Here is an 11,232-nt window from a genome sequence, read left to right as displayed (position 1 = left end):
TCATGCCACTCTTGTCCTAAGAACTTTAACGACAGAGAGTTGGTTGTAACTATCATTTACGTGATGGATGGTGGATGGTAGGGGTGGCCGTGAGGGTTGGCTGGTACAGTGAGTGTATGATCATCACGTCCCTGTGATGTGGTTCACATACGGTCAAAGAAACACTACGATCCCTGAGCAACGGTCCGTGACCACTGGATGCGGGGGAGAGTGCTTTCCAAGTCAAATCAGCCCCTGCGTGGGGAGGACTGTTGACACTCTCGCACGGAGGGACTGTTTATGCTGTAACACAGGAGGAATGGGGAACTTGGGGCCATGACTAAAGCAGCCGTCCCGTCAGCCTCTATGTAAAAGAGCTGGAGAGTAATTTTATAAAGCTATATCTGCAACCTCATTTCCACACTGATGCCCAGTTTGTACAGGACTGAATCGCCTGGGCTAGACAGGGCTTGCCGGACTTACTCATAATTTATGTCACTACATTTTTCCCCCAAAACAGCATTCTGGAAGTATTTAGCATCATTTTTGCAACATGTTATTTGTCAACTGGGCTATGTGCTTTTCTTCTCGTGTAATGAACATGTTGAGTTGGCCCTGACATGCCCTATTTGGCCCTTTGGTGGAAAAGTGGCCGCTGAGAGTAGAATTTGGGTCAGATGCCTGATGACCTAGGAGACCACAGTCAAATGAGCCCTATTTGTGTCACTCTGCATGCAAAGTTGACTCAACCTCACCTCAGGAGCCTGATGAGAGTCCCCAGTACACAGATGTCTTGTTTTAATGTAACAATTATGTTTTGATTTACTGTATATTTTACATACACCTAAATACAACTGCAAAGATAGACATATGCCTGTTTCAAAATAGTTTAAATTTTAAATTAATGTCGCAAGCCCCTCACTTATATTTACGAATTATAGTAGGCCTTTCCAAATTATACCATTAACCTATGAGACATTTACTGAAGGCTTAGGCTACATTCATGTCCAAGAATAAACAGTAACATTAGGTCATTTTGTGGTTTTGTATTTCAGAAATATTACTGGGTTTTAGTAAGATATTATGGTTGTCATGACTTCACCCTGAACATAAAATGCCTGTCAGGCCTACCATAAAATAAATTTAAAAGTGAAAATAAATTTAAACCTATAAAATTATTGTAGGATTACTACAATATATCTTTGACAATTTATTTAAAATCATGAAGTCCTATAAGTCTGACCGGCCCATCTCCTGTAGGCCGACTCCAGCTTGGAAATGCCAGAAGTCGGACAGGCATGTTGTGGATATATTAAGGGCCACGTTTAATGAGGTGAGAAGATATGTCAGTGATCCATGTTCTTTTTAATGCTCGAAATTCTTAAAAGGCATTTTTTTTTAACTGGTGGCAATTAGGCCTACCACACAGTGCAGCAGGTCATGTCAAATAGACTCTGTGTGTACAAAGTGTTTTTGATGAACCTAGTGGGGCGCATGGCAGTGGAACATATGGGCTTTGTATGAGCACGCACATAATATTTTTTTGAAATGAAATTAAAATTAAAATCTTGAATTACTACACCTTTCTTTTGCAAATCCTCTGCTTGCATGGTATGTTTGCGTATATACCCATGATGCAGTTTCCTGCTCATGTAAAACAGGCAAGTAGGCTAATTTGACATAGCTACAGTTGCATAAAGAAAGCAATTAAATATTTTAGTTGTAAAGGTGTACATATGATGTCTTTCTTGTCACAGTCAAAAGTGTTAAAAATTCCCCAAACAACTGGCAAAGTTCAGAAAGACCAATAACAGCCAAACAATTTAATAAGATACATTCAATTTCATTGTGCAACATTTGGAACTGTGCAGCTCAACTGTTAATGCTATAGACTCCAACATCAGACCAATGCCAATTTTGTCTAAATGTGCGTGGAGATTCCCATGCTGTCTGTGAGGCGAATTGCACTTCATTCAACGTACCTTAGTCTAATAAATAAACATTATGTTAACTTCTCTTGGGAGCTCTTGCATAGGCTACATTTTTAGAGAAGTGGGGAAAAAACAATGCTCCATAAGACACTTACTTTTATCAAAACATAGACAAAAAAAAGCATACAAACATTAAAAAACAATAGCAAATAATAAGCACCCTGAAACACTTAAATGCAAACTTTTTTCCCTCTTCTGTGATTGCTTATTCATGAAGTCATACGTTACCCCATTTTCCCCAAAGACATTTGCAGAAGTGTGCAGTAAAGAGGAATTGTGAAGATGGATGGCAAAGTGTCCTCATCATAGTAGCAGTCATATCAGTCCTTCAATACACCTGTCCTGTCCTGCAAGTTCTTTCAGAAAACAACACGAGTTTGTAGTACAAATTGACAGACTGTTTCCCCCATGTCTCTTTGGCCTGACTGTCTAGCTGGCGTCAGGGGGTCACATACAGAGTGTGTGGAGGAGAACACCACAAATATGGGTCCCGGGGCCGAGTCCTGCACAGGAACACAAAGGAGGCGGCGGCGATGAGGTGATGCAGGCCAGAGGGGACAGACTCGTGTCCTCTGTCCCCGCCGTCTGCCCCCTCCCGTCTCCCTCCCTCCCGTCTCTGTCTGTCGGTGTAGCTGACTTTACAGTGCTGAGGCGGTGACTGGGTGAATGGCGTCACGGTTGGCTGTCATACTCTTGAAGGCCAGAGGGGTGGCGATGTCACAGCTGTGGGGAGATAGAGCACTGCCACTGGCTGGCTGCCATGTGGGTCCGGTCACATAGGCCGACGTGGTGGCGCTGTACCCCATGTAGGGCGACACTTGGGTGGGTTGGTGGTAGGGAGGGATGCTGGGCGCTGTGACATAGCTGTTCACTGTGGGCAATCCATTCGGCGTCTGAGAGAGAGAGAGAGAGAGAGAGCGGGGAACAGGGAGAAGATTAGGTGAAGCTCTGCATTACAGGTCTGAAAGGTCACTGATTATAGGCGGTTAAGAGGAGCTTCTTTGTACTGGCTCCCTGCTTGGAGTAGACATCAGGGCAGGAGTCATTTTACTACCAATTCAGTCAATTCAGTAAGAGGGTTTTCTTCAGAATTCAAAAACAGGCCATTCTTTGCTATAGAAAGAGTTGTAGAGCTAGTAGTAGAGCTTGTAGTCTATTGAAAAATGTTTGAGAAAGGAGACCTGAATCATCTTTATCTACAAACTAAGTCAGTCTCAGTTGAGTTAATTGAAACTGAAGTGACTGCAACCCAGGTAGACACACACAATGTGGCTGAGCTGCAGTAATGTGTAAAGGTGAGCAAAGTATAGAGGAGGGAGAGGAAAGTGAAAGGAAAAGTGCAGAGGAAAATACGGTGCCGTTATAAACAGCAGAGACTTAACTTGGATATAGCAGATGCCGCACGAAAACCTCATTTTTCCCAATTTTGCTTAAAGTCTGCATGCACAATTATGTGCCGAGTAACTCTCCGGACCCTGGAACTTACTAAACATATACAAAACCCATTGTGTAAATTCACAAACGCATGACTGTCCATCTGTATGTAAGACTGTTGTTTTGTTAAAAGTGGACTTTCCTCCAGCGGAGGTGATATACCATGCCAGACGATGGGAGACAGGGTGGTTGGGGGCGCCACAAAACAGATGTCATGAGAGATTGAGAGTGAAAAGGCAGGAAGAGGGGAAATATGATAGAGAATGAGGCAAGCATAGGGTTCGAAGCATGAATGGGCTTTGCTTTTCTGGCGCAGCGACAAAACTTAACTTGTGGAATTCACCAAAGCATTTCAACAGTGAGGCTGAATTTCTATCCCTGGGTGGTCCATGACTACTGAGAATCATTTCTACAATTGAGATCTTTTCTGTTTCTGTGTCTTATTTGCCTAGACTTGCTTGGCCGGTATAGTCAACGGCTATTTCTTCAAAAAAATGATACACCGAACTGACATTTATGGTGATTATAACACGCAACTATGTAGAAATAAACTGTGTGGACGCGTGCCTGTGTGTGTCTGTGTGTGTCTGTGGGTGTCTGTGGGTGACTGTGGGTGTCTGTGGGTGTCTGGGTGGGTGTCTGTGGGTGCCTGTCAGTGTTTGTGGGTGCTGGGGCCTTTGCTTGATCCAATCATACTGCAGCTTACTTTACAAAAAATGGCAGACAGGCTTTAAGCTATGTTAAAAAAAATAAAGTAACATTCTTTTCTCATTAAACGTTTTCTAAACATTATCACACTTCCTTCTGATAATAGGTAGGTAACACACATACATATACACACACACATGCACACACACACACACACACATACATACATACATGCATACATACATACATACACATACATACATACACATACATACATCGATACATAGGCTACATACATACCTACATAGCCTACATAACTGTGTATAGCCTACGTTTACCTTGTTGTGTATGGCCTATCATCCATTTAAAAAAATTGTCTTACCACACTATAATTTAATGTAGATATTAGGCCTACATACGATCAATTCTGTATTCTTTTTAAAAAGGTTAATATAGCCCCATGCGCGTTGATAATCAAATTAGTTTATTTTTATCTTGTCAGCTGGGCAGCCTATTTTCTTAATCAAAATTATTTTGCATCAGCGTGAAATGTGTCGCTATGTTTCTAGAAATAATTCAACACAAAAGTTAATCATAATAGAATAATGAATAATTAAAAGCGATGCAACAACGCCAAACAAGCTTATATCAGTGTATTAATTTCGGTCACGTCCTCGCGCTGCCAGTGTGGATTGACACCTTCAGCCCAGCCGGGACAACTCAGAGATTCACCTTGAGTTATATCATGCCAGGCTGTAACCGTGTCATATACGGCCATATGTTTAAAACAAATCATGAAAATATTTGGACCTTTTAAAAGCAGGTTAATCTAGCAAAAACAAAATTGAAAGTAATTTTAAAATAACTATTGTTATGAAAATTCGGTTTTAGACAATGTTTGATATAGGCCTCGTCCTATAGGTATCAATCGTTTCAATCTGTTTGGGAAGCAGAAATGGAAAAAGGCATTAAGAATCACTTCCGAGCCGCCGTGCGCCTGTGTACATGAATTAACCTTAAATCTAAATTTAATGATCCACTTCTTCTTCCAAAGAAAAACCTGAGAGTCCCATGGGCGCATCTGATTGCTCAGCGCCTATGGGCCGTATGTTAACCATAGGCTTTGGGCTCCGAGAAATGAATAGGCTTATATGTGATTTAGGTCGATTGATATTTGACACAGTGACACAAATGACCTGGAGAAGCACGGTCACTCAACTTTTTAGGGCTATAAAAAAAAAGACCAGATAAATATAATGAGAGTATAACCAAGAGTTAATCTGCGTGTGTGAATAGCAAGACAACCTGTTGTGAAATTTAGAGGGAAAACAATTTCAGTTGGAAAGATTCAGGTAGCTTATGGGCCTATACCTACTATATAAGACACAACATGACTATTGCATTAGATATCTCTCTCTCTCTCACTCTCTCTCTCTCTCTCTCTCTCTCTCTCTCTCTCTCTCTCTCACACACACACACACACACACACACACACACACACACACACACACACACAACATTGCACAAAATATAGGCTAGGCCTATTTACCATTAGATCTTGCTAGGCTAAATTGCAGCCTAAAATAAAATGGTAATGCAAAAGGTAAGGTTAATACTCCAGTCTCTTTGAGAAATAGTTGCATCATTCTTGTTTTTCCTGCAGTAAAGGCTGTAATTTATAGTTATTTTCTGCATTTTATGCTTCACTATAACTCAGAGTTTTGTGTAGTTGGTCGGCTAACCGCTGAGACAGTTGCTTTGTGCAGAGTTGTGTCTCTCTGCCATAACTTTGAACGCTCAATCTCAGAGCATCGGCTTGTTTTCTGCGTAATGAGCAGGAAAACTCCCCGTGATAAAGTGGGATAATAAAATATGTGGCATGAAATTGTTTTTGTCTCCAACTAGAATCGCGTGCCTTGTCAAAAAAAAAAACATGTGCCAACACGAGCACGCATGCGCGCGCACACGCACACATTTACACACACACACACACGCACACACACACACACACCTACACACACACACACACACACACACACACACACAATGCTGTCATCACAGCCTCTTATTTGTTGCCTCTTCTAGAAAACCAAAATAGGCCTGATGAGACGTTTTTATATAGCCTGTCGAAAATGAGTCTTTGATACAAATGTAACCACTGATAAAAATAAATAAATCAAAACACTCAAAATAAACGCATATTTAAAGCGAACAACCAAGACTTGACACCAGGACTAAGGTAAATTTAATTAAGACTCAGCGTGTGACGGATAGTCACAACAATTTAAAAACAGGAAAACTTGAAATATTTGTTAAGTCCTTTAGAGAAAATCCATCCATTTAGACACAATTTCAATGAACTGCAATCACTGCGTTGACAGGTAAATTGACCTCGACCCTGCTTCTTTTTACATTGATCACGTTGGATTTGACCGTTTCAAATCTAACCATCGACCTTCATAACTCCATGCAGAATAATGCTTTCTCCCTGAAGCTTTAGGCCTATTGCACGACAGTTCTTCTTTAGACAAAATAGCCTACTATCGTTGGTCTACAAATCTGGGATAAGTCAAATGAATCAGTAGTAATGGTTCCTCTCCATGCAGTTCAGTATCTTGGCCCAAGACCTTATCTAGGCGCTAAAACCTCTGACCTACCAAAATATATAATAGGAATTTAGCAGGGAAGCGGAAACAGACAGATTTATATTAATTTCCTTTTAAATTTAAAACATTAAACTTCCTTATGGGTCTAACCAATCTAGTTTCCTTATGGGAATGCAGGCTGACTGTTAAGCAGGCTAAAATTAATTTCTAAAAGATACATATTGCAAAAAAGTAATGAGGATGACTATCTAGGACTGTTAAACCTATATTATTCAAATAATTTGCAATCTACTGATTCATACAAGGCATCGACCGTATAGCAGGCCTATAGGAAATACACCGACTGCGTAAAGCCAAAAACAAAAAAATAAAATGCACCCACTAGCAGCTACAGGAGGAGCGTATTAATATCGTGAAAGAGAAATGTCCAGGGCATGTAATTATTTAATTATTAGATAATCAAGACAGTTAGACCATTGCCAGGCTATTACAGGCTGTTTCACTGTGTTGCAGATCTCAGTGCTGGAGGTTAGTGCTAAAAAAATGAGAGGTGTCCATTTTTTTTTACCTGTGTGTATTTTGCTTCAGGTTCTAAATGCGATTTATCCACGCCATTGACTAGTGGAGAGCTTGCTGGTGGAAAATTAGTCCTGTTTATAGCGCTCCATTCTTCTAGTTTGGCGCTGGAAAAGGATGGACTGTCACTAACTGGGGGGCAAAAGAGAGACAGAAGAGAAGAGAGGGAAGTCAGAGCGGATTAAAGAATAGACCTGCATAGGCGACTGCTTCTCATGCAATCACCTCGCGACCCAACAGGCCCAGGTCTAAGCCACAGGTTCACCAGGTTGCATAAGCTATAATAAATCCTGGCCCTATAACAACAGCACCGTCATTTGTCATTTTCCGCACAAACAATAGCTGATAAGCCGATGGGCCTTCGTGTGCGTAGAGTTCTTTCAAACAGCTGCTCAAATAAAAAATAAAAAACTATCCATTTTAACAAGTAATCCACAAGTAATGTACAGAATCTTAAAATCTCATTTTTCTTAAAAGAAGTAAAAATGATAATATCGCACTGCACATACAATAATATCTTACAATCTCAGTGGGTTAGATAATTTCACTCGTTTGCAATGCAAGTCAACCTGTTTCAAGAGTTGCCTTGAATCAATAATCTTGGAGTGATCTGCCTCACTCTGTTTTTTTTTTTGTTTTTGTTTGTTTTTTTGTTTGTTTGATTTTGTTTGGGTTTTTTTTACAAGATATTGACAGAAAAATCAGTCAAGTCAAACTGCATTGGAACCAAATGGAATTATCTCGATTCAATTTGCCAGGTTTTTTTGCACTTACTTTGAAGAAATTAAGATGTTTAGACTGAATGAGACTAAATGACTTGTTAAAATGGACATTTTTTTGCAGCGTGTCTCCTAAATATCAGACTGAAGCGCAGTTCAAGATGGACCGAGGTAAGACGACTCTCTGGTGGGATAGCCAGGAACATTTAGCCCACCAAACGCCTTCCTGTCAAGGACAAATTAGATTTACTTTAACCGTTTCCCCCTTTGTGCGTGATGGATATTATATTATACACGGTTCCCAACGTTCAGAATGGGAAAAGCAAGCCCACCAATGTTGTAACTCGATCCGCCTAAAGAGTGCTTTTTAAATCTACGTTTCGCGTACATCTTGAAATGTTATTTTTGATGTATATGATTGAATTCACCCACAGCAATTTAGTCTACTCTATGTAGCCTATAGACATATAAGCCCCGCGTGTGTGTGTGTGTGTGTGTGTGTGTGTGTGTGTGTGTGTGTGTGTTTCGCATATTGCAGAAAACTCTGGAAATATTATCGTAAGTGAAAACACCAATAGCCTATTGATATTAAGCCTATGCATCTTGTCTTGATTTTTAAAAATTATGGGCTACAATATAATAGGTAGCCTACGTTCATACCTGCCATTCTCTATAAATGTTGATATATAATTTCATTTTTTAATGAAATCCTATGGCTGGTGAAATGGTTGTGGCGTAAAAAAAAAGGCCTCACGTCGTTGAAAGTACGTTATACTTATTCCGGCTTTCAAAAACCTGCCACAAACATCTGCTAATAATTTGGAAATGCATAAATTGTTTATAAAGGCAGCCTCTGAGAACACATTCCTCCCTTGCGATTTCTTGTTCAGCATGAATATCTGCCTTGCATTTGTCTTGTTTGGATTGCCCGAGTTAAGTCTGCATGGCACTGCAGAGGACCGGGGCAAGTTTCTGCATGGCAGCCTGCGTCCTGACAGCAGGACGGGACGGCGGACTGACAGCACTCCCCTCTCTGACACGAGAAACACGCTCTCAGAAAAATCCATTTCACAACAACGAGCCTACCATTAACAGTGATTTATGGTGGATCCTATATCACTGTTTCCAAAACAGTTGTGGTCTTATTGAGTGCAAACAAAACTGATCTGCCTGCATGTGACACAATATACGACAAAAATGAGCGATGCAGTAGAAACTCTCTTAACTCGAGCTGACGCTTGAGGCCTGCAACTGAGTATCACACCCAGACTCCACAAAAGGCAAATCCCGTTTGTGTCTAAAAACTGCTGAATGCTCAGCCTGGCACAAAATGTCTGGCTCTCAGTCATGGCAAACATTCAGCACACCTCATTTTGATGCAGTTCATCTCACCGCTGCGCCTTTCCCTTCGTTGTCCCTCTAATATTCCACATCCGCTTCTTAATTATTACTGCAAGCTGGACCATCTGTTCCTGAACTAGCAGCGTTAGTTACCTGCCTGCTTCCAAATCACTATCAGCCAGGAGGTCAAATGGCATTTAGTCTCACTCCATAGAGGCCTATGAATTTCTAATCTTCCAGTAGTTAGTTTTGGGCCTATAAAAACAATTAGGGTACATCAGTGGGAAAAAATAGATCCTCTCTTTCTCTCAAACACACACACACTCACACTCTTGCACGCCTTCAAAGCCTTCAAAACTACATTACACATTTTGTGGATTAAACTGGAGAAATGCAACTGCCCTCCAGGGAGCCATGCTTACTTTGTTGCTCTGTTATAGACCGTATCCCCAGAATATCTGTAACAGAGTGCGAGGAAGGCCATATCCTGTGCATGGCCATGTGTCCAGGAAGGGTGGGCATGCCGGGAGGAGTGGGCACTTTGGGTGTTGGATATGAGTACAAGTGGTTGTACGGTAACGTAGGCTGTGGCGGTGGATGAGGCCCCTGCTTGCCCGACTCATACTGGCTCTGCTGGGACAGATTCCCGATCTTGTTGCGGAGGATCCGACTGATGGAGCTGACGGACGGCAGGTTGAATTTGTCGCAAACCCCGTCGGCGAGTAGCCTGTCCCGGATTTCCCAGGCAAAAATCCCCGGGTCTCTCTGCTTGTATGTCCGAATGTGCTTGACCACGGTTGGGGTGGTGACCCGTGGTTTGCTGCCTCCGATGGCGCCCGGGAGGATGGAGCCGGTCTCGTTGTACCGGGCCAGGATCTTGCTGACGCACCCATGGGAGACGCGGAGCTGCCTGCTTATGTCGCAGGGTCGAATCCCGAGCTGGGCCAGCTCCACTATCCTGAGTCGGATAGCGTTGGGAAGCGGCCTGCCGTTCACGAAAACACCGCCTAGTTGGTTCACCTCGCCGAAGGCTGGCTCTGGTTTCATTAAAACATACAAAGGGGCAGAAAAATACAACAGCTATTAGGCGAAGTGTGGTTCGTAACCAATCCGAGGCCTAGATTAATCTAGGCTAGTAGCCTACGATAAATTAGTAGGCCTAGTTATTAAGCCTGCTATTTCTAACTGATTTCTAGTGTTCATTGTAGAAAATCAAATAGAAAAGAAAACTAGAAAAGGTGTAGGCCTACAGTGTTAAATTGTTATTTCAATCGTGTTATTCCAGTGAGGTTGTGATTTATAAAGGCAGGCTGTAACCCATAGCCTATATTTAATCTTGTTTATTAAAAAAAAACACACAAAAAAACTTTAAACACACACACAAATTCACACCTTTAAACAACTACAGCGCGCGATCTTTTCGGGCTATAATGTTAAATGAGTTCACCAAATGTGTTTACTCCGAAATATAGGCCTATTATCATGAGTTATGGTGTTTGGATAAGAAGTAACGAATAGCTTTCTGTTTGCTATCGTGGGCTAAAGCTCACACGAATAGCCAGTGGTCAGTGCCAAACTTCCAGCATAACTGACACATGTAATAATGCCTGCCTGGTGTTTTATTCCCGCTCGAGTTACGGCTAAACTAACCCATCACAACAATACAGACAATATCTCTCTTTTTTTCCCCACCTTGCCGTTTGGACGGACCGTTTGCTCCATCCCTGACAAGAAAACGATCCAACATTAAACTTACCCATTGTGTTGTATCCACAAAAGATGAATACGGTGTCAGGTTTGTGCCTGCTGTGTGGGTCCTGCTCAGCGTCCAGCGTGTCCAGTGTCCAAAATCGCGTCCAGGAAATCCTCTTGTGCGATAAGGAACGAGAGGGACAAATTTCTCGATCTGTTTCCTGACGGCGCTGGAGACAGGCTTAC

The 11,232-nt window shown here is 41.8% G+C and overlaps 1 protein-coding gene across 1 annotated transcript; it reads right to left on the bottom strand.

Moving 5' to 3' along the window:
- Window positions 1–1,769: 1,769 nt before the first annotated feature.
- Window positions 1,770–11,195, bottom strand: pax9 (paired box 9). Its single transcript, XM_071915655.2, has 4 exons — window positions 11,051–11,195; window positions 9,717–10,331; window positions 7,227–7,366; window positions 1,770–2,863 (listed from the first exon to the last, which is right to left on the bottom strand). The coding sequence occupies exons 1-4, from the start codon at window positions 11,052–11,054 to the stop codon at window positions 2,609–2,611; spliced, it is 1,014 nt and encodes a 337-aa protein (XP_071771756.1). The 5' UTR covers window positions 11,055–11,195; the 3' UTR covers window positions 1,770–2,608.
- Between the last annotated feature and the right edge of the window lie 37 nt (window positions 11,196–11,232).

The sequence above is a fragment of the Centroberyx gerrardi genome, chromosome 17 (assembly GCF_048128805.1).
Source record: "Centroberyx gerrardi isolate f3 chromosome 17, fCenGer3.hap1.cur.20231027, whole genome shotgun sequence".
NCBI lineage: Eukaryota > Metazoa > Chordata > Actinopteri > Beryciformes > Berycidae > Centroberyx > Centroberyx gerrardi.
The sequence above is the reverse complement of the archived record's forward strand: the minus strand, read 5'-3'. Positions and strand labels throughout refer to the sequence as shown.

Coding starts and splice junctions, on each gene's coding strand:
- pax9 (XM_071915655.2), bottom strand. Junction 7,367..9,716: donor GTCTATAACAGAGCAACAAA/GTAAGCATGGCT, acceptor TTTGCCCCCCAG/TTAGTGACAGTCCATCCTTT. Junction 2,864..7,226: donor CTGAAGCAAAATACACACAG/GTAAAAAAAAAT, acceptor TCTCTCTCTCAG/ACGCCGAATGGATTGCCCAC.